At 48.3% G+C, this 23,555-nt stretch overlaps 1 protein-coding gene and 1 pseudogene across 3 annotated transcripts; one reads left to right on the top strand and one right to left on the bottom strand.

Annotated features, from left to right (window-relative positions):
* LOC136513299 (uncharacterized) overlaps positions 1 to 23,555 on the bottom strand; it is a 218,825-nt pseudogene that overhangs the window by 50,523 nt on the left and 144,747 nt on the right.
* Positions 770 to 4,495, top strand: LOC136512187 (replication factor C subunit 2-like). 3 transcript variants are annotated; one of them, XM_066506168.1, is made up of 9 exons: positions 770 to 1,126; positions 2,273 to 2,434; positions 2,730 to 2,810; positions 3,011 to 3,130; positions 3,215 to 3,284; positions 3,373 to 3,446; positions 3,527 to 3,647; positions 3,828 to 3,911; positions 4,175 to 4,495. In XM_066506168.1, the coding sequence occupies exons 5-9, from the start codon at positions 3,267 to 3,269 to the stop codon at positions 4,280 to 4,282; spliced, it is 405 nt and encodes a 134-aa protein (XP_066362265.1). In that variant the 5' UTR covers positions 770 to 1,126; positions 2,273 to 2,434; positions 2,730 to 2,810; positions 3,011 to 3,130; positions 3,215 to 3,266; the 3' UTR covers positions 4,283 to 4,495. The 3 variants fall into 3 exon arrangements, with proteins under 3 accessions (XP_066362265.1, XP_066362266.1, XP_066362264.1); XM_066506169.1 differs by lacking the exon at positions 2,730 to 2,810; XM_066506167.1 differs by having other exon boundaries at positions 2,730 to 3,130.

The raw sequence follows: 23,555 nt of genomic DNA, 5'->3' as shown, positions 1-23,555 counted from the left end.
CATTGATTGGGTGGTCCCTAGTACCTCTACTGGAAGCCTTGCCGAGGGTTGGTGCGTGGACAAGTATTACTCCCAGTGGCCTGTCCCTGAAGTTGTCCTGACGCGTACAACACCTTCTGCTGGTCGTCGCACTATGCTATGTTGAGCTGCTTTTCAACTGCATGAAGCCAATCATCTGCTTCCAGTGGATCAGTGGCATCAGAAAACACTAGGGGGTGGCCCTTCAAGAATTCACCACGCTTGTCAGGCGGTGCTCCACCAATTTGTTGATTCTTCTGATTCTGCACCAAAGCTTGCATAAGCTGGGTCTGCTCTATCAGAAGCTGCTCAATAGTAGGTGGCAGTGGTGGTGGTGTATGTGGGGGAACACCTCCATGACCTCGGCCTCTTCCTCTTCCAGACATCTGACATCCAACACAAATACTCAAAATTTAGAGATTTCCATGTTATATACACTTATAGACACTACGTGAAAAAAGGTTTATAGCAACGGCATGAATTTTTTGTAGGGGCGGCTGGTGATGGAGCCGCCCCTATAGTGGCGTGCTCGGGAGGCCAGAGACCAACCGTCCCTACAAATGGAACAGTAGGGGCAGCTGGTGATACGAGCTGCCCCTACAAATGGGTCTGATTTGTAGGGACGGCTCACTCACCAGCCGCCCCCGGTGTTTCTATTTGTAGAGGCGGCTGGTGATTGAGCCGCCCCTACAAACGCCCCATGTATAGTGAATAAGTCACCCACCCAAAAATATCTGCAGCCCTCCTCCTCTCTCTCTCCGTCTCGAGTCTTCCATTCCCCTCCCTCTCTCTCTCTCGCCCTCGCTCGGATGGCCGCGGCTCCTCGCCCGCCCGCGCGGCGCAGCAGCGCCCCCCTCGCCCGCTCCTTGCCGCATCCCTCCCCCACTTCTTCATCCACCGCCCCAGGTTTCGGCCATCGTCAGCCCCGGGCTCCGCTGGTTTGGCTGTCGGTGCTGTTAGATCCAACGCCGCGGTCTTCACCGCGCTCACCGCTGCCTGCATCGGTACCTACGCCATAGCCGTATCGCGCGACCTGGGTCGCGTGCCGGCGTCCTTCGTGCCCGACGTCGAGGACGCCAGGAACTCCATCCACGAGATCAAGCGCAAGGTACTCTATTCACGTCCCCTGCCTCCCTCCGTCTGGGCCATGGACCACTCTAGATCTCGCGGAGGCCCCTGCCGCGTGCTGTGAAGTTTAGATCTACGTACTGGGATGGTAGTCATACGTGTAGAATCAGAAACTTCGTTATGAGTTCAGATCTTGGGATTAGATTTCGAGCAGGCATTGCCTCCAAGCAAGGTCCGGGCGTCCGGCGAGTTCGTAGTTCCGTGCGTGAGATTTGGATTCTTAGTCGGGATCACGGGAATGGTCCTATACCTATTGGCGCGCCGAGCGCCTCGGTGTTGCAATTTTTTGGTGAGCCAGGAACTGTGTATAGGTGCGCGTTAACATCTTTGCTCTGAATCCTTGCACTGTCCACTCATCGTCGGTACTCGGATTGAGTGACACTGGTTTCCAAATTACACCAAGTGGGAACTGGGAATCTACTCTTGTTCGTGTGCATAGCTTTGGTATTATGGTCTAGATCTAAGCATCAGGGGTCTGTACCTGGTACCATCCTATATGTAGACTTACAAGAAGAAATGACATACTCCAATTGCTTGGGAAAAAAACATCATACCAATCAGTTAAGCTTCGAAAAGAAATAAAATAAATCTAGGGCAATTCAGAATCTTGATACTCCAACTGTTCCCAGGACTCTCAGGAATTCATATCAATATTGCCTATTAAGCCTGTCACATGATCTCATTCCTTGAATAAGCACTGTCGTATTAATTGAGTGCACATGGAAAATAATAGAGTGCACGTTTTCTTGTACTTCCTATAGTGGCTGTAGTTATATTGCTAGTATGCTACTTAACTCTAATATACCATCAAGTTGTATTCTGGTCCTGGAATTTGTGTACTGCAGTTGCCCTTGAATTGATTACACACCATTCTGCAAAAAAAATCTGGGCGCGAAAGGAGAACTAAGAGTACATTCTTTTTAGATTCACATTCACATGCATTTTCTAGTTTTTTTAGAGTTCTAGGGGGGCCATGGTCCATTAGTATTACAATCAGAAACAGAATGTCAAAGCAATTACCTGACAACATTTTAGACAAATAGCTTAGCTGAACTCAAAGTATAGGACTCCCAAACAGACCGCACAGTCTCTAGTCGTGCAGCCTACTCACTGCTTGTATTTTCAGGTTGCTGAGGTGAAGAGGATCATCGAGACCACTCAGGGTCAGAGTACCTACCTGGCAGACCAGCAAATGCTCATATACCAAGGGAAAATTCTCAAGGATGAGACCACTTTGGAAGGCAACGGAGTTGCTGAGAACAGCTTCCTTGTTATAATGTTGTCCAAGGTATTTGGTGCTCTCTGGCTTATCCCATCAGCGATTTATTCAATATAATCTGGTTCTTAACTGGAAAGTGTGATCGGTTTGCTTGTAAATCGTACCATATTTCAGTATTTTAGGTTGGTTGCGTTAATTTCAGTTTCATATCTTACTTCTGCTGTTATTGTTACATGGTTGGATTGCTAGTAAAATAAGTAGTTATGTTTCATCCACTGCCTTATGGTGCTCATAAGTTATCTATGGTAGCACATTGTCTTGTTTACTTCTGCTAGTGCTCTAGTTGTTGGGTCATTCAATTCAGGTCTACACAAGCTAGGTCATCTAAATCTGGAGGGTTATACAGTTACTGCAGCTTGTTTGGAGGGTCTATTTCACCTGAAAGGTGAGTGTTCAATGCATTGGTAAATTCTAGATTACAGTGGTAATTATCATTTTCTCCTTGTAAGTGTGGAAATGACCGCCCCTATAAATCTTGTAAGTGTGGAAATGACATTAGAAACTGTCTTGTTTTGAAAAAAAAACACAACATTGCTCTCAGTTGGTTTGGGGACTCAGTTTTCTTCTCCTCTTTGGATGTTTCAGTCCAGAGCTGTATAAGTCGAGAGTTTTGGAGCTCAATGCTAGTGATGATCGTGGAATTAATGTGGTGAGGACGAAAATCAAGGACTTTGCTGCTGTTGCTGTTGGTACTGCACGGAAAGCGTAAGCTCATCAAAATTAGAAAGCTTTTCAATTCCATCCGATTTTTGTATTCCTTACAAGTTTTCTTGTTGTGATGGACTTCAGTGGTTATCCCTGCCCACCTTACAAGATTATTATACTTGATGAAGCAGATTCAATGACAGAAGATGCCCAGGTATATTGTCACACATCATTCTTCTATATGTAATAAATGCTTCAGACCTAATACATATGTTAAGTTGATATTTTATATCCATCTGTAGAATGCTTTGAGGCGTACCATGGAGACTTACTCCAAAGTGACCAGATTCTTTTTTATATGCAACTATATCAGCAGGTATTTTGTCAACGTGATCTTATTATTTTTCTATGGTACAAATATTGAATTTTTGTGATTCATGATTGTTAATGTTACAGGATAATAGAACCACTTGCATCAAGATGTGCCAAGTTTAGGTTCAAGCCTCTTTCAGAAGAAGTGATGAGCAGCCGCATTATGCATATATGCAATGAAGAAGGTCTTAATCTTGATGCTCAGGTATTTAAATTAGCCTTATTCGTGATGAATCAGATGATGTTATTATAGCAGATGGATATCCAGTCTCACAGCTGATGGCACAGGTCATCTGTTTATTTTGTTTCTAGATGCCATACTCCAGTTAATTACTATTCCTGTTGATTTCATCTGTCACTGCTGCTAACTGAAGTACTTGTGCAGTTTCTAGATGTGATTGTTAGCGCGGATGATATTCAAGATGATCAAAAGGCAAGGATATGTAAAAAGCTTGGGGAAACTGATAAGGTTTGTCCGACTAAAATTACAGTACTACAGTCTCATGTTCATCCTTTTCTTGTTTCCCATGACTTGTACTCTTCTAAAGGGAAACCTAGAACTTATTTCTTCCACATGACTTGTTCAGAAATAATATGATGTTGAAGCCTGCCATACTAGAGTTGCATGTTTTTATCTTGTAGCAAGTCTCTGAACTGTATCCACAGATGTATCACATACTGAAACTTCTATACTATCTGTAATGTTACATTTCTCACATTTCTAATTTGCAGATAGCTGATGCGATTGAGAATGAGAAGGAAGTTTCCAAGGCGTTTCAAATCTATAATGTCGATAGAGCTGTCTGTGGTCGGGTAGCAGGTGTGTCTGGAGAAGAATAAGAGCTCATAGTATTATTTTTTCTGATGTGTAGCTATTAGATCTAGTTGAGTACTTGACTACATTCATTTTTAGTCTTCGCAAAGCATCTGAAAACTTGTCTCAGATTTGCTTATCAAGCCTGACCAACGCCCATCCTAGATGTACAAGTTCAGACACGGATAAGTCATGATGGAGTTGTGCATGAAAAATATATGTTCTGGTCGAATTTGAATTGTAAATTTAATTTTTTTTGGCGGAAAAATAATTTGTAGGGGCGGTTGGTACTGTAGCCGCCCCTACAAATCGATTTATAGGGGTGGTTGGTGTTCTCAGACCGCCCCTACAAATCGATTTGTAGGGGCGGCTATAGTACCAACCGCCCCTACAAATCGATTTGTAGGGGTGGCTACAGTACCAACCGCCCCTACAAATAGATTTGTAGGGGCGTCTGGAAACACCAGCCGCCCCTACAAATCGATTTGTAGGGGCGGCCTAGGAACCGCCCCTACAAATGCATGATTTGGAGAGACCCTTGCGTAGGGGCGGCTGGGCAAACCGCCCCTACAGAGCCTCTGGAGCCGCCCCTAAAAATCATATTCTACGTAGTGAGAGATATACAATACATTCTGAAAATTTTTGGGACGAGTTCCAACATCAGCAGCTCAGTAAAACACTCATATCTCGAGTTCCAGATATCCAAAAGAAGATTTATTTACATGGTTGGAAACATTAAGAAATTATCTACAACTTTTATTCAGACCACATGCCTAGATTCTATCGTTAGTTTACTAAAAAATGGGACACAACCGAATCTGTTCTAGATTCTAGACTGTGTAGACACTTCAACTTGAAACAGCTATATCTCACAAACCAGGTTAGATATAGAGGTGATTCTAGAGGAATTAGAAAGATACTTAAGTCTATTTATTCCCATAAAAATTTCATAATTTTTGGTTAAGTAGATTTATATTGGCATTGAGATAAGGACAGACTGCTTCGAAAAATAGATTCGAGAGAATAAGATGTACCAAACCCAACTATTTATTTATTTACTCAAACTTTAATATTCTTAACTATGGAACTTGCGGACATGCCCACGAAGTTTGAGCACTCATTAGAAAAATCTAACTCACACATAAACATAATAATAAATCAACTAGGCACACCAAAGTTCACACCACACTACTAGACTCGGCTTGACTCAACTTAACCCGTGCTACTAACGTCTTATTACATAAAAAGGAACTCCAACACCTATGGGCGAGGTTTATGGGGAAAGCTTCTTATAAATCCTTGGCAGGCTGAGGCACTCCCTTTGGTCATCTGTCACTCGTTGGTACCTCTTTAGAGTCTCTTACTGTGCCTTTAACTGATCTTCCAGTCGTCGAACCTTCCCTACTAACTCACAGCCAAAGTGTACCATCACTTGAGTAGTTAGATCCATGCCCTGAGGGTCCATCATTGCCCACTCCAATTCAGGGTGTTGGCGAGGGAGGAATTGATATTGGTCCTCCTTCATATCCTCAAAATGACGACCACGGAGACCCATGCAGGCTTCAGCGGCTGCATCTTCTATGCCTCTTCCATGGTGGCACGACGAGCATGATGGGAATAGCTCGCGTCTAGCTGGTATGCTTCCTTTTCTTCATCCCTGATGGAGATGCACACCCTAGTCTTCCAATAAGTGTCCTCCAGAGGGTGCATATGTTATTCACAGACATACTCCACAGCTGTGTCCTAATCAGCATAGTAGGTCTGAAGAATCCCCATAAGTCGGTGGTACGAAACAGAGGATTCACACCCCGGCCTGTACTAGATCTTTGTAGTCCATCCCATGGCAGGGGTAGGCTGATCTTCTTGAACAACGTCCTCCTCCTCATCATCATCAGACAATACAACGACCTCCTCTTCTTCGGGTTCTTCTTCTTTAGGCTCTTTCTAGAATGGCTCAGGCGTAGGTGCAGGTGCTGGCAAGTCAACTTCTTGCTCCTGGGGTTCCTCCTCACGTGGCTCCATGGACTCATACAAGCCACGAGGAGGGTAGTAGCCTCCGGTGCTGATGTGAGTGGTCTTCTTGGCACGAGGCATCTACAGAATTAGATTTAGTCAGAATAGAAGCAATAATTTTTATAACAGAGTGAGGCAAAAGAAGCATAAAATTTAGCAAATAACAAGATTGATATGGGAAGCATGAAATGAGTAAAGCAAAAGAGGCTAGACGACCATTGCAAACTAGGCTTGCGTCCTACAGTCAACACGGCTCTTATACCAATCTGCCACACCCGATTTTAAGGATAAAATGGGATGCATAATCTTATGTGTGCCTAGAGATCAGTCACACACATAAGCCGACAAATTATAAATAGTATCATCACAAGTGTTTATTACATCATGAATAATAAGACAAAGTCTTCACATAAATATAGCGGAAGTATAAAGAAAAATCTCTCGCGGAAGCTCCATATCACAAGGACGTCAATTGGTTGACCACAAGTCTAGTAATCCTCGGGAAAGTCGTCATTACCATAGTCATCTGTTACCCATCCGGGATTTTTATCCAAATAATGAAAATAAACAAGCATAAGTACGTGTCATACTCAACAAGTGTAACATGGGGTTCATGAGGCTCAAAAAGGCTTGACACAGGTTTAACAGCATTTAGCTTTTAATTATCACAATTTTAGCATAAGAGTAGCAATTGTTTTAATCAAATAGTAAACACATGATTAATGTAAACATGAATAATAAATAGCATAAACGCATAATTCTTAGTGATCATCTATTCCATAAGGGTCCAAGGCCGCTCGTAACTCTGAGCATGGCTGATATACCAGTTTTACACTCTACAGAGGTTGTACACTTTCACTGATGCCCGGGTTAATTACTCCCAAAACACTTCTAAGGTGAGCAGGCAGGGGTCACTATGAAGCTTTTCAAAGGTTCGTCTAACAAGTTAGGGCCATCAGATTCACTCGGCAAACAAATATAGGAACCCCCTGTCGAACGGCACAATTCCATCACGACTATACACATAAGAGTACAAGCTGTCCTATACCCGATTCGGCAAGCCATTCTTACTCCATAAAGATAACCTCTAACAAGCTAGAAAAGGTCCTCATACTGAGCTAAAGACAGAGCCATGTAGCCCTCACAGTTGTACTGTAAGTCCCGGATGTTCGCTTACAGATAAGTCCTTAGGGAAAGGAATCTGAAGCATTTAGAAAGTAGCTAAACACCCCAGCCCCCTGTTTCCATGTTGCTAAAAAGTCATGTTTTAGTGTTTCTTGCATATACCATTAGTCAAGTTACAAGATCATGGTTTAGTTGAGCACTAGCAAAGCTACCCAATGCATATCCCATAGGAGACAAGGTATAAGTTCAATTCTAGAAAATCCCTATCAAGGTGACACATGCAATATAAATTAAATGTATTAAAGTTGATAGGAAACAAGGATGATCACATGCTATACTTGCCTTGAACAAAGTGCTCCTGCTGATCCTGCTCGTCAAAGTAGTACTCTTGATCACCCACGAATAGCTCACCGTCTATACTCGATAACCACAACAACATACAAGCATCCAGAAGCAATCATGCATAGCAAACAAAGGCTATAGATTAGAATAGTATACCAACAACATAAAATCAAGATGAAAAGTTTGTAAAACAAATCTACGTATTGCTACGAACACACAGACGCAAAGATCACAAAAATCAGAGCTAAAACGGAGAAGTTATGGATTAAACAATATTTCCTTTATTAAAATAATAGATTAAATCTAACCTCGAATTTTAAAAGTTGAAAACATGTCTAACGGTAGGATGAACATGTAAATTACGCAATTATGAATCTAACGCAACTTAAACGGACCAAATTGGAGTTAAAACGAAGATTTTATAGCTAAAACAAGATCGATGGCATTTTTGTAAATAAACAGAACTCAATTTTGATTTAAAATAAATAAAATCAGATTTTGAATTCGGGCCAGGGACTGCGGATGGAATACTCTAGAAACTGGGGGTCTCTTTAGCAAAAGCACAGGGACGATGGGTTCTATACTAGAAAACTTCAGGGTCTCTTTTGCAAAATAGCCGGCCAAATCGGAATCAACAGATCTAAGCCGTCGGATCGACGACGAACGGTTCAGAATAGATCGGGAGGGGAAACAGAGGCGCGCGGCTGGCAGGCGACGCTGTGCGCGGCGGCGCTGTCACCGGAAAAACAGGGGACCTCGCCAGCGTTCATCGTTCTCGACGTTCCGGACATCATCGATCGCAGGGAAAGCACAGGAAGCAAGAGGAGAGGAAAGCGAACTCACCACGACAGTTTGCAGCGGCGAGGAACAGACGAAGATGGCGGACGGCACAAAACAGCGGCGGTGATGGCGGCGACGCTAGGGCTTGGCGTGGCGCGGCGTCTCGGCGATGCGGCTGTGGCTCCGAAGCTTGGGATGAGAGCGGCACGATGCGGGCATCCGGTATTTATGGCCGGGGGCGGCTTGGGGCACAAGGCAAGGACGAGGCGTGGCGGCTGCGGAGTTCCGGCGATGGCGGAGTCCAGTGCGGAAACAAGCTAGAGGTGGGGGAAGGCGACTGACAGGCAGGACCCGGTTGACAGCGGCATAGGGCGCGGGAGAGAAGAACGACATGGGCGCGGCTGCTGGGCCGGCCAGCGGGATGGGCCGTGAGGAAAGGAACTGGGCCGCGCTGAGGAATGAGGGCAGCTGCAGAAGGAAAGGCCGAGCGGGCCCAAAAGAAAGGGAGGAGGAAGAAATCTTCTTCTTCTTTTTCAATTTCATTTTGAAATCTAAATTCCAACCAAATTCAAATTCTTTTGTAAATTTTGATCAAACCCAAGCATCACAAAATAAATATGCATCAGCATGAGTGCACAAGCATGTATGTAGACCTTATATTTGGTTTTAATTTTAACAAAGTTATTATTTTTCTAAGTTTGTACGCTCACCAAATGCATAAATAAATCATTTTAAGCTATTTTAAAAACATGCAAATTTAAGGGTGTTACACCAGTTCCGACTGTGGGGGGGTGTTAGAGTGTAAACCGGTCCGTGGGCCTGCTGATCCAGGCTCCCCACCGTGCCTATACGTATGCACTGATTTCCCCTGAGTAATACATGAGTATTCTCCGATTCATACGTTCTCATTCACGCCCCCTGAAACAAGCCCGATTTCCGCGAAGGGAAATCCACAGCGTCGAAGTGTAATAAGATTGTTGAAGATCATATTACCCGGATTCCAGTCGAATATCACATCCATACAACGATAATATCAGAGTACAAATAGTGCGGAATTACATAATTTATTACATCGCCGCATTGGTGGAATCAAAAGTAGCATTCATCCGGAACAGCTTGAAGATAAGTTCGCCAAACTCGAGCGTAGGCACGAATCCCTCAACCGTCAAACTCCTCGGAGCTATACTCCTCAGCAGAACATGTGTGCCAAAATTTATCAGTACGATTTGTACTGGCCACTCCCATCCCTATGAGCATTGCTTTGTGGAAATTGGATGCAAGTTGGACATAGTCAAAGGAACCTATATGGCTGGGGTTTCCTATGCATTAGCATATCAAGTATATAATAGTAGTTGGTCAAGTTTTAACACCATTACCACTCTCATTCCACCCCATTCCCATTCCAGAGCCAGGTTTCGATCTTGGGATCGATATACCACCATCTCCACACCATCATCATACCAACTCCATACCATCGCTTAGTCGACAGGCCAACTCCCTCTCAGCACTGTCTCAAGGCCCGTAGCCCCTGGCTACGACCGACACTCTCTCATGGGGGAAGAAGAGAAGGACTCATCTCACTATCTAGTTTAAGCGAAACCCAGGAAAGGTCCATAACCGACAAGTCGGCATATGTATTGATCGATCAACCATACACTCGGCAGAGGTTTCACAAACCCACAAGATAGCCATCCTCGATGGTGCCCCGTCTAGGCAGATTCCGGCCGCTTGCTAGCCTAGAACGATGCCACCCTACCTCTCAGCCCTGGAACATCCCAAGTCTAGTCTGGGATGGCTGATACTGTGAGTCATAGACAGAGCCGGGGCCCTCCGGATGTCAGGAGCCGGGTCCACAAGGCCTCCTAAAGTCTCGGAAGGGTGTGGGGGGAAAACCGCGCACCCCGTACCTCCTTGCACACGTTCGCCTAGCAGTAATGGCATTGCTCTACCAAGTAGTCCGACCGTCCCGCACCATATAGGGCGAGTGGGATGTAAGGCTTCCTAGTGAATCTGAGTACTAGTAAGTCCTTAGGGATGACCAAGCCAGAATGTCTTCATCAGGGTTTCCAATTACCATGCCACCACAGCACCTCTACCCCAGGCTCCACCTCCCCGAGGTTCACACCCGAGGCCACCTCCAATTACCATTTACCCGCCATACGTATTCCATATCCAAGTGCCCAGATAGCACCACATGGCAAGACTCGCCCCAGGCTCGTCGTTATTCTAGCTCGGTCGACACAACCCTCACCCTCCACACACCCAAGTCACATACGCAGCACTCTCCCCATAGTCCAGATAACACCAGTTTCCACCACGCATCGATGTAGCAAAAGCGTAGTAGAAGTAGTAAGCAATGAATTATAGAAGCAAGCGTGTGACTTAGCCTAACAGCAGGGTGAGCAGGGGTAAGGTTGCATCAAGGTAAAAGGCCATCAAGAAAGCATACTACCATGCAAGTCCTATCATAGTGTGTATACAACAATAAAGTAAAGCAATAGCAGTTCTACATGAGCCATGCGTAATAGGTGCTACAAGATTGGGTGGGATGTGGCACCTTCAGTGCAGTCGACTCCGTACTCCTCTCGGTACTCTCGGTCCTCGTCCGTCTGGTTCTCCTCCGAGTCTGCAAACGATCATATTATGGTCGTGTTAGCGACGTCTATAGAATAGCACAAGAAAGCAACAAGAATTCGAAAGAGCCAAATGCACTCAAACATGGGTTCATCGCGTAGGGCTCGATTTTAGATGAATTTTGGTCCTGGTCTTGTACTTTTCTGAGTTCGTATGAATTTGATATGAATTTCCGAGGTTCATCGAGGTGGACGGAAAGGTCACTGTGGTCGGCGAAGTGGTCAGAGAGGTCACCGAAGTGGTCGGAGAGGTCACCGTGGTGGTCGGAGAGATCACCGAAGTGGTCGGAGAGGTCAACGTGGTCGTGGTCGGAGCTGCTCGGCGAAGCTGCTCAGGATGTGGTCGGAGCTGCTCGGCGAAGCTGCTCGGGATGTGGTCGACGTGCTCGTGGTCAGAGCTACTCGTGGTCTACGGCTCAGCGAAGGAAAAATCCCCTGTACTTCCCCGACGGGGCTTCCGCCGGCGGTGAGGTCACCGGCGAGCCTCTCCGGCGGTACTGGTGTCCGATTAGGGTAGGCAATAGTTTTCCCCATGCCCCGGCGGGTACAACGATGGGGTCAAGGTGGCGGTTAGGGCTGCCTAGGGCCCTAGCCGCGGTGAACGGCGGCATGGGTCCATCTGTGTGCATGGACAGGGCTGTGGTGGTAGCGAGAGTTTAGTTGGAGGAGCGTGTGAGCTCCACGGTGCTTCTACGGCCATGGTGGGCGTGTTGAAGGAGCTCCTGGTGCTCCCGGTGGCTCTGGCCATAGTGGTGAGGGCAAAAACAGAGGCGGTGGCGCTCCGACGAGATGCAGTGTGGCAACACAGGGCTCTGGTGGGCTCCTTCCTCGACTAAGGTGAGTGCGGTGCGACTCTCGTCATGGTGGGGCCAGTCGGTGTGTCAACGTCGCCTTTACCGCGACATAGAAGACGCAGTGGTCTCGCCATGGTTGTGCTCTCAGCCAGGGTGAGCGTGCTCGTGCATGTGCGCTCCTGCTCCGATGCACTACATCATGGCTGGGATCTTCCTTTTGGCTGAAGGCAGCGCGTACGACGCGTCCTGAGTCTCGGCAAGCATGGCCATGGTGGTCTCCCTAGCTAACCAGTTGGCTACGCCGAAGCTCGAAGCTTCGGCCAGGTTCCGATCATGGCGGTGCACGTTCCATTTGGCTAGGGAGGTGGTCTCAGCAAGATGGCTCACCGTAGGGCTCGTGGTGGTAGGATGGTGGTGCAGTGGCGAGGTGAGGCCATGATGAGGCGATGCAGTGCCGTGCCGAGCGGCTATGTCGCTATAGCTGATCGGGGCGGCGCTCCTGGATCTGGCGAGCTCCTCCCCGCAGTGGCCTCCTTCTCCTCCTTGCTTCTCCCTCCCCTCTCTCTCTCGGCTTGACGTGGTGTGGTGCTGTGCCGCTAGTGGCGGCGGCGAACGGGCTAAGGGTTAGGGTTCACAGACGTTGGCTTTTATAGCCGAGCTCCAAGGGCTCCAATGGTGGACGGGATTGGGCGGTGGTGATGCGTCGAGCGCATCCGGCGGCCTGCGTGCGGTAGCGTAGGTGTGGCGCAAGGGGGAAACATGGTCATGCGATTTGCGTGACCCTGGGCCCATGCCTGCTCTGCGGTCGGCTCCCGGTTGCGTGGTGGAGGGCGCGTGGGGAAGACAACGACGCTGTAGCTAGGTGGCTGACAGAGGGGGCCCGTTTGTCAGCTTGTCCTGATGCGGCGGCGTGCGGTGCGTGACGGCTATCGGACGGGTCCGGCTCATTAGTGGCTTGTGCGCACGGGCGGTAGGGTGTTGCTGGGCCGGCTTCATGGGCCGCGTGCGTGAGTGGGAGGGCAGGCGGGCTGGCTTGCAAGGCCGAGCAGGTCTGGGCTGCTGCTATTCCCTCTTCTTCCCTTTCTCTTTTATTTGTTGCCAATTTGGTTAGGGTTCGATTTATTCACACATCACATAAATCAATAAAATCCAAATCACATATCGAATTAAGATGCATGCAAGATTCTATTTCATGGGAGTTTCGAATACACATGTGACAATGCATCCTGCCTATGATTTAACTTAGTTGGGTTGCACCTAATGCAAAACTTAGGGTAAGCTCCTACAATGTCACTCATCATCACATGGGGTTAAAACAAAAATTTTGTAGTTGGGATTTTTGGTGTGTGGATTTTTGGGTTGTTACAGTCCTACCCCCTTAACAGAATCTCGTCCCCGAGATTAAAGTGTAACGTACTCTTCGAAGAAGTAAGGATAGTGTAGCCGGAGGTCGAACTCTTTCTCCCATGTTGCTTCTCTCTCAGTGTGATTGCTCCATTGGATCTTGCACATAGGAATAGTCTTGCTTCGGGTCTCTTTGGTGTCTCTTTCTAGAATTCTGACATGATGTTCTTTATACTCAAGAGTGTCTTGAATGTCAAGTGTATGAGTTGGAACTACTTCATCGGGCACTCTCAAACACTTGCGTAGCTGTGAGACATGGAATATGGGGTGTACACCCGCCAATTCCTCAGGTAGCTAAAGTTTGTAAGCGAGTTTTCCAATCCTCTTGTGTATCTTGTATGGCCCAACAAATCTAGGGGCAAGCTTTCCTTTCACATGAAATCTGACAGTTCCACGTAGTGGGGATACCTTGAGATAGACAAAATCTCCCGTATTGAACTCAAGTTCTCTTCTTCTTTTGTCAGCATAGCTCTTGTATCGACTTTGAGCAATTCTCAAATTCTCCTTCACTTGAGCAACTCCTTCTTCCGCATCTTGAATTTTTGTGGAGTCAAAGAACGATCTTTCCCCTAGTTGAGACCACATCAATGGTGTCTTACAAGGTCTGCCATACAGGGCTTCAAATGGCGACATCTTGATACTGGCTTGGTAGCTGTTGTTGTAAGAGAACTCTACAAAAGGCAGGCATTTCTCCCAATCGGAGCCATAATTCAGTACACTAGCGCGAAGCATATCTTCCAAGATCTGATTCACTCATTCAGTCTGCCCATCTGTCTGTGGGTGATATGCGGTACTAAAATCAAGCTTAGTTCCAATGGACTTGTGCAGAGCTTCCCAGAATCGGGACACAAACTGAGGACCACGATCAGATATAATACTAGAGGGAGCTCCATGTAGTCTGAGGATATGCTCAACATATAGATCTGCTAATGTTTTGGCATCGGTCCTGGTCTTAACTGATACAAAGTGGGCAATCTTGGTCAAACGATCAACAATCACCCAAATGGAATCATTGCCTTTCTGTGAACAGGGCAATCCAACTATGAATGGATATGCTCTCCCATTTCCACTCGGGAACGTCAAGAGGCTTTAACAATCCAGCAGGCCTTTGATGTTTAGCCTTGACTCTATTATAGGTGTCACATTGTTCCACATGTCCCGCAATGTCTGTCTTCATGCCTTTCCACCAAAAGTGTTTCTTCAAGTCTTGATACATCTTTGAACCTCTAGGGTGAATACAGTACTTAGAATCATGAGCTTCTGACTAAATCTCCTCTCGTAGTGCTGGGTTAGATGGAACATAGATTCTGTCTTTGAACCAGATGGTTCCTTGTTCATCTTCATGATGGTTGGTCTTGTAGCCTAGTTTCATCAGACTACGGAGATATTCAATCTCTTCACAATTTTTCTGAGCTTGACAGATGCGATCTGTGAGATCATACTGTATGCAGAGCTCATTCAACAAGCCATGCAGTAGTATCTCAAGTTGAAAATAATCAATCTCTTCCTTAAGTTCAAGTGGTATGGATTCAGTGATCAAAGTGTGACAGTAGCTCTTGCGACTGAGAACGTCTGCGACTACATTAGCTTTTCCCGGATGATAGTGAATTTCCAGGTCATAGTCCTTGATCAACTCTAGCCATCGGCGTTGCCTCATATTCAAATCTTCTTGAGTGAAAAAGTACTTCAAGCTCTTGTGATCCGTATAGATATCACACTTGTTGCCTATCAGGTAGTGTCTCTAGATCTTCAAGGCATGCACAACTGTTGCTAACTCAAGATCATGGGTTGGGTAACGGTTCTCATGTTCTTTCAACTGTCGAGAAGCATAAGCTATCACTCTTCCACCTTGCATCAATACACAACCAAGTCCTTGATGGGATGCATCACAATATACCATGAAATCTTTGCTGATATCAGGCAATGCTAACACAGGAGTTGTGGTAAGCTTCTGTTTCAGCTCTTGAAAGCTTCGCTCGCACTCGGGCGTCCATTCAAACTCCTTGGTCTTCTTCAGAAGCTTGGTCATCGGACGGGCTATCTTGGAAAAGTTCTCGATGAATCAGCGGTAATATCCAGCAAATCCCAAGAAACTTCTGACCTCTGTCACATTACGGGGTTGGTCCCATTCTTTCACAGCTTCAATCTTGGCTAGGTCAACTGCGACTCCTTCAGCTGATAGTACATGGCCTAGGAAAGCAACTTTCTGTAGCCAAAACTCACATTTGTTGAACTTTGCGTAGAGCTGATGTTGGGCTAGTTTCTCAAGCACGGTTCTCATATGATGTTCATGCTCTTCGGCGGTAGGTGAATAGACAAGGATGTCATCAATGAATACTACCACGAACTTATCCAGTTCTTCCATGAAAACCTTATTCATCATGTTCATGAAGTATGTGGGAGCATTCATGAGTCCAAAGGACACCACGGTGAACTCAAACTGCCCATACCTAGTTACGAAAGCTGTCTTCGGGATATCACTCTCTCGAATCTTCATCTGATGATAGCCGGATCTGAGATCAATCTTGGAGAAATACTTGGCACCTCGAAGCTGATCAAGCAGATCATCAATCCTTTGCAGGGGGTACTTGTTCTTGATGGTGACTGCGTTCAAGTTCCGGTAACCTATGCACATTCTCATTGAGCCATCCTTCTTCTTAACAAATAGAACAGGGGATCCCCAGGGTGAAGCACTGGGTCTGATATATCCCTTCGAGATGAGCTCATCAAGCTGCTTCTTGAGCTCGGCTAGTTCATCAACTGACATGCGATAAGGTCTCTTGGCAATGGGTCCTGTTCCCGGCAAAAGATCAATGATGAACTCTACATCACGGTCTGGTGGCATACCCGGTAATTCTTTAGGGAATACATCGGGATAGTCTCTGACCACAGGCACATCATGAACTGTTTTCTCCTCTTTCTGCGATTCTGAACTTGCTTTAAGGGCACATAGGATAGAGGTGGACTTTCCGGACTGGGGTTCACATCTAATGACTTGGCCAGATGGGTGGGTCACTTGGACATATCTAGGTGAACATGATAGGGTACCTCGGTGAATGGTTAACCAATCCATACCTAAGATGACATCTAGGTTGGTGGAAGGTAACCAGGTTAGGTCGGCTTTAAAGATAAGACCCTCCATGGTAAGACTCACTCCTTTACAGATGTGGGTGCACTTTAGGTCTCCTAAAGGTGAACTGGTGATGATAGGCTTTCCATGTGGGGTTACAGGTAAGTCATGCTCTCGTGCAAACTTGGATGATATGTAAGAACAAGTTGCTCCAGAGTCAAATAGAACTGATGCAGTATTGACATTAACTAAAAACATACCATACACAACATTAGGGGCAGCCTGTGCTTCCTCGGCGTCCAGATGGTTGAGACGTCCACGAGTAGCAGATCCCTTGAACTGAGACTTTTGAGTGGCTGAGTTCTGAGGGCACTCAGTGGCTCTGTGACCCGGTTGGCCACAAGCAAAGCAGGTGAAAGGCGTACCGCCTGTAGGGGTTGGCGCGGGTGCCTTCTAGTTTCCAATGCTTGGTGCAGAGCGGTTCGGTGCTGGGCGTTCATTCACAGAGCGGGGACGGTTAGAACAGTCTTGAGTGTTGCGATCCTGAGCATAACGGTCCCGGGTGTAATGATCCTGAGCAGGGCGGGAGTATTTGGTGGTGTAGCCTCCACTACCCCTACTCGATCCAGAGTTGTCATCCCTGTTGTGGCGAGGGCGTTCCCTGGATGGTGCATCTCTACGGAACCTCTTGCGATCATGACCACGGAGAGACTCCTCAGGCTTACGCTTCCTCTCCCTATACTCTTCTCCAGCTTCAGTACGGTCCTTCTCGATCTGAATGCAGTGATCCACCAGTGCACGCAACGTGTTACTCTCAATACCGCCAAACTTCATCTTGATGTGCGGATTAAGTCCCTTGCGGTAATAGTACAACTTCTCCTTCTTAGAGTTCACAACATAGGAAGGTGCATAGCGTAGAAGGTTGGTGAATCGAGTAGTGTACTCAGTCACCCTGTCCTTTCCCATCTTGATGTTGCGAAACTCCTCGGCTTTGGCCTCCATGATACCCTTGGGAATGTGATACTCAGTAAATGCTTCGGCGAACTCATCCCACGAGATGTTGGCAGGGTCCTCATGGGAATCACTGAAACTGTCCCACCAGGCACGTGTTGCACCTGTGAGCTGGTGTGTGGTAGCTCCAACACACTCATCGTCGGTGAAGGTGGTGAGGTCGAGCTTCTTCTCCATCTCCTTGAGCCAGTCATCGGCTACAAGTGGGTCAGGGTCAGTGCCATCATAGGTAGGTGGCGTCAGCTTCAGAAATCCTTCTAGCTTCCTTTGGAAGTCATTCTGCTGACCTCCGTAGCGATGGTTTGCTCCTTCAATGAGAGCTGCAAGAAGCTGGGTCTGTTGTGCCATCACTTCTGCCACAGTCGGTGGTGGTGGCGGCGGAATGTTCTCCTCAGGCGGCGGGGTATTCTCCAGGTTGAAGGGTATCCCTCCACGTCCACGGCCATAGCCACGGCCACGGTTGTTGCCACCACGTCCCCCATTTGGTTCGACTGGTTCGGGAGTGGGCGCACGTCCACGGTTCATTAGGCGATTAGATCAGTGGTTTGGCATCTGTAACACGAATCATAGGAATTTTAGTGTTTGTGCCATAAGTGCTTATAATTTAGTATGATTACATGATTTTTATGATTTGAAGAAAAACATTTATTCTATCCAACACTCATTACAAAGAAGCAATAAGATCCATAAGATGCAATAAGATCCAAAGCATTCATTACATGGGTTTTATTACATAGCGTCATCTCCAGTAGCTACACTTGGAGACTCGCGAGAATCGTACTACGCATAATGACTCATAATACATCTCATAAGGGGTACATCATGGGGTACTACTTATGGAAGCCACTGACATGACACATGACCACGCAGGGTCATCTATTCCAACTCGTACACCGCTGCTGGGATACGACTATTCTCGATCTCAATCTCCTCGTCAGACTTGTGAAGTCGGGATACGTACTTCAAGGCCTCGGCGAGCTCCTCAGTAGGCTTGGCTCCAGGTAGGGTAGGGCAGGCGTCTAGGTTGAGGTGAGTCGGGGCTAACTCAAACTCCTCTATCCTAGGCTTCATCTTGCTACGAATCTCCTTGGGTAGCTGATCCCACATACCCTTCATCTCCCTGAGGCGCTTCCTGTCAGACTTCTGCCAAGCCTGCCATGTCCTTTCACACTTGTCCTGTAGGTACTCGGTCTGCCTGAGTGCCTCAATCAGGTGACCCTGGTTGCGAACGGCCTTCTTCCTGAACTCCTCTAGCTCTTGAGTCATGGTCTTGTTCTGAGATTGGATCTTCAGCATATCAATCCCCTTGGATCTTTCTCTGTCTCCTCTACGGTTGAACTCGGCCTTCTTGTCGTCTAACTCTCTCTGCAACTCCAAGACCTTGCTGTCGAGGTAGCAGTTCCTATTGCCTAGGTCGGCTGCTTTGTCCTGTAAGTCAGCGACCTCGGCTCTGTGGACTTCCTCACGACGGTTGAGTTCGTCCTGTAGCTTGGCAACTGTCTCAAGTAGACTAGCTCGCTCCTGTGCTCCCTGCGAGTCTCGCTCCTGGTACTCCCATAGAAGGGCCTGGTCCTGTCGTCTCCTCTGCTCCAGCTGGGTTACGTACCTGTCCTGCTCCAGTAGGTGGATAGCTGAGACACGAAGACATCTGTCCTCCTCGGCAAGGATAACTCTACCAGCTGTGAAACTCTGCTCACTAGGGGTAAGGCTGAGGTCGAGGGCCTAGGGTAGTAGATGGAACTCTATCGTCTTTAGGTGCTCATAGTGGTCCCTCATCACTCTGCGAAGTGCCTTGTGTGAGATAGCTTGCAGTCCTTCCTTGACTGTGTCCTCTATAGTCATCTCGGTGAAAGCTGGGACAGAAGGTAAGGTAGTGCTAGCTGGGAACTCTACTAAGGTGACATTCGGTCCTTCGATTCCTCCTTCCTGAGCTGGCTTCCCGGTGCAGGTGACCTTGATAAGCTCGTCGGGGACTCCTAACGTGACGAGAACTTGACAGAGGGTCTGTGCAAAACCCCTGAGCTCACGTAAGTCGAAGGTAAGCTTGGCGTGGTCCAGAGGTAGCGGTCCTAGCGGCGGCCAATCAACGTTCATTGCCATCTGCATTTTTTATGGAAACAGGTGTTAGCAGGTCCATAAATAGATAAGCCTTGCATAAAAGTAAATGCAGGGTCGGTATATAACCGAAAGAAGGGCTGTTCATGTCCTATTCTATCGTCCATTTCTGAGGGTTTCATCCTAAGGTCAAGTATGGCTCTGATACCAACTGAAATGACCCCGATTTCCACGAAGGGAAATCCACAGCGTCGAAGTGTAATAAGATTGTTGAAGATCATATTACCCGGATTCCAGTCGAATATCACATCCATACAACGATAATATCAGAGTACAAATAGTGCGGAATTACATAATTTATTACATTGCCGCATTGGCGGAATCAAAAGTAGCATTCATCCGGAACAGCTTGAAGATAAGTTCGCCAAACTCGAGCATAGGCACGAATCCCTCAACCGTCAAACTCCTCGGAGCTATACTCCTCAGCAGAACCTGTGTGCCAAAATTTATCAGTACGATTTGTACTGGCCACTCCCATCCCTATGAGCATTGCTTTGTGGAAATTGGATGCAAGTTGGACATAGTCAAAGGAACCTATATGGCTGGGGTTTCCTATGCATTAGCATATAAGTATATAATAGTAGTTGGTCAAGTTTTAACACCATTACCACTCTCATTCCACCCCATTCCCATTCCAGAGCCAGGTTTCGATCCTGGGATCGATATACCACCATCTCCACACCATCATCATACCAACTCCATACCATCGCTCAGTCGACAGGCCAACTCCCTCTCGGCACTGTCTCAAGGCCCATAGCCCCTGGCTACGACCGACACTCTCTCACGGGGGAAGAAGAGAAGGACTCGTCTCACTATCTAGTTTAAGCGAAACCCAGGAAAGGTCCATAACCGACAAGTCGACATATGTATCAATCGATCAACCATACACTCTGCAGAGGTTTCACAAACCCACAAGATAGCCATCCTCGACGGTGCCCCGTCTAGGCAGATTCCGGCCGCTTGCTAGCCTAGAACGATGCCACCCTACCTCTCAGCCCTGGAACATCCCAAGTCTAGTCTGGGATGGCTGATACTGTGAGTCGTAGACAGAGCCGGGGCCCTCCGGATGTCAGGAGCCGGGTCCACAAGGCCTCCTAAAGTCTCGGAAGGGTGTGGGGGGAAAACCGCGCACCCCGTACCTCCTTGCACATGTTCACCTAGCAGTAATGGCATCGCTCTACCAAGTAGTCCGACCGTCCCGCACCATATAGGGCGAGTGGGATGTAAGGCTTCCCGGTGAATCTGAGTACTAGTAAGTCCTTAGGGATGACCAAGCCAGAATGTCTTCATCAGGGTTTCCAATTACCGTGCCACCACAGCACCTCTACCCCGGGCTCCACCTCCCCGAGGTTCACACCCGAGGCCACCTCCAATTACCATTTACCCGCCACAGGTATTCCATATCCAAGTGCCCAGGTAGCACCACATGGCAAGACTCGCCCCAGGCTCATCGTTATTCCAGCTCGGTCGACACAACCCTCACCCTCCACGCACCCAAGTCACATACGTAGCACTCTCCCCATAGTCCAGATAACACCAGTTTCCACCACGCATCGATGTAGCAAAAGCGTAGTAGAAGTAGTAAGCAATGAATTATAGCAGCAAGCGTGTGACTTAGCCTAACAGCAGGGTGAGCAGGGGTAAGGTTGCGTCAAGGTAAAAGGCCATCAAGAAAGCATACTACCATGCAAGTCCTATCATAGTGTGTATACAACAATAAAGTAAAGCAATAGCAGTTCTACATGAGCCATGCGTAATAGGTGCTACGAGATTGGGTGGGATGTGGCACCTTCAGTGCAGTCATCTCCGTACTCCTCTCGGTACTCTCGGTCCTCGTCCGTCTGGTTCTCCTCTGAGTCTGCAAACGATCGTATTATGGTCGCATTAGCGACGTCTATAGAATAGCACAAGGAAGCAATAAGAATTCGAAAGAGCCAAATGCACTCAAACAAGGGTTCATCGCGTAGGGCTCGATTTTAGATGAATTTTGGTCCTGGTCTTGTACTTTTCTGAGTTCGTACGAATTTGGTATGAATTTCCGAGGTTCATCGAGGTGGTCGGAAAGGTCACTGTGGTCGGTGAAGTGGTCGGAGAGGTCACCGAAGTGGTCGGAGAGGTCAACGTGGTCGTGGTCGGAGCTGCTCGGCGAAGCTGCTCGGGATGTGGTCGACGTGCTCGTGGTCGGAGCTGCTCGGCGAAGCTGCTCGGGATGTGGTCGACGTGCTCATGGTCGGAGCTGCTCGTGGTCTGCGGCTCGGCGAAGGAAAAATCCCCTGTACTTCCCCGACGGGGCTTCCACCGGCGGTGAGGTCACCGGCGAGCCTCTCGGGCGGTACTGGTGTCCGATTAGAGTAGGCAATAGTTTTCCCCATGCCCCGGCGGGTACAGCGATGGGGTCAAGGTGGCGGTTAGGGCTGCCTAGGGCCCTGGCCACGGTGAACGGCGGCATGGGTCCGTCTGTGTGCATGGACAGGGCTGTGGTGGTAGCGAGAGTCCAGTTGGAGGAGCGTGTGAGCTCCACGGTGCTTCTACGACCATGGTGGGCGTGTTGAAGGAGCTCCTGGTGCTCCCAGTGGCTCTGGCCATAGTGGTGAGGGCAAAAACAGAGGCGGTGGCACTCCGACGAGATGCGGTACGGCAACGCAGGGCTCCGGTGGGCTCCTTCCTCGACTAAGGTGAGTGCGGTGCGACTCTCATCATGGTGGGGCCAGTCGGTGTGTCAACGTCGCCTTTACCGCGACATAGAAGACGCGGTGGTCTCGCCATGGTTGTGCTCTCAGCCAGGGTGAGCGTGCTCGTGCATGTGCGCTCCTGCTCCGATGCACTACATCATGGCTGGGATCTTCCTTTTGGCTGAAGGCAGTGCGTATGGCGCATCCTGAGTCTCGGCAAGCGTGGCCATGGTGGTCTCCCTAGCTAACCAGTTGGCTAGGCTGGAGCTCGAAGCTTCGGCCAGGTTCCGATCATGGCGGTGCACGTTCCATTTGGCTAGGGAGGTGGTCTCAGCAAGATGGCTCACCGTAGGGCTTGTGGCGGTAGGATGGTGGTGCAGTGGCGAGGTGAGGCCGTGATGAGGCGATGCAGTGCCGTGCCGAGCGGCTACGTCGCTGTAGCTGATCGGGGCGGCGCTCCTGGATCCGGCGAGCTCCTCCCCGCAGCGGCCTCCTTCTCCTCCTTGCTTCTCCCTCCCCTCTCTCTCTCGGCTTGACGCGGTGTGGTGCTGTGCCGCCAGTGGCGGCGGCGAACGGGCTGAGGGTTAGGGTTCACGGACGTTGGCTTTTATAGCCGAGCTCCAAGGGCTCCAATGGCGGACGGGATCGGGCGGTGGTGATGCGTCGAGCGCATCCGACGGCCTGCGTGCGGTAGCGTAGGCGCGGCGCAAGGGGGAAACATGGTCATGCGATTTGCGTGACCCCGGGCCCACGCCTGCTCCGCGGTCGGCTCCCGGTCGCGTGGTGGAGGGCGCGTGGGGAAGACGACGACGCTGTAGCTGGGCGGCTGACAGAGGGGGCCCGTTTGTCAGCTTATCCTGATGCGGCGGCGTGCGGTGCGTGACGGCTATCGGACGGGTCCGGCTCGTCAGTGGCTTGTGCGCGCGGGCGGTAGGGTGTTGCTGGGCCGGCTTCGTGGGCCGCGTGCGCGAGTGGGAGGGCAGGCGGGCTGGCTTGCAAGGCCGAGCAGGTCTGGGCTGCTGCTGTTCCCTCTTCTTCCCTTTCTCTTTTATTTGTTGCCAATTTGGTTAGGGTTCGATTTATTCACACATCACATAAATCAATAAAATCCAAATCACATATCGAATTAAGATGCATGCAAGATTCTATTTCATGGGAGTTTCGAATACACATGTGACAATGCATCCTGCCTATGATATAACTTAGTTGGGTTGCACCTAATGCAAAACTTAGGGTTAGCTCCTACAATGTCACTCATCATCACATGGGGTTAAAACAAAAATTTTGTAGTTGGGATTTTTGGTGTGTGGATTTTTGGGTTGTTACACCCCCACGCCGGA

Source organism: Miscanthus floridulus, chromosome 16 (genome assembly GCF_019320115.1).
Source record: "Miscanthus floridulus cultivar M001 chromosome 16, ASM1932011v1, whole genome shotgun sequence".
Lineage (NCBI taxonomy): Eukaryota > Viridiplantae > Streptophyta > Magnoliopsida > Poales > Poaceae > Miscanthus > Miscanthus floridulus.
Note: the sequence above shows the minus strand (reverse complement) of the source record. Positions and strands in the feature narration are given on the sequence as shown.

Coding starts and splice junctions, on each gene's coding strand:
- LOC136512187 (XM_066506169.1), top strand. Junction 3,447..3,526: donor ATATGCAACTATATCAGCAG/GTATTTTGTCAA, acceptor TTAATGTTACAG/GATAATAGAACCACTTGCAT. Junction 3,912..4,174: donor AGCTTGGGGAAACTGATAAG/GTTTGTCCGACT, acceptor TCTAATTTGCAG/ATAGCTGATGCGATTGAGAA.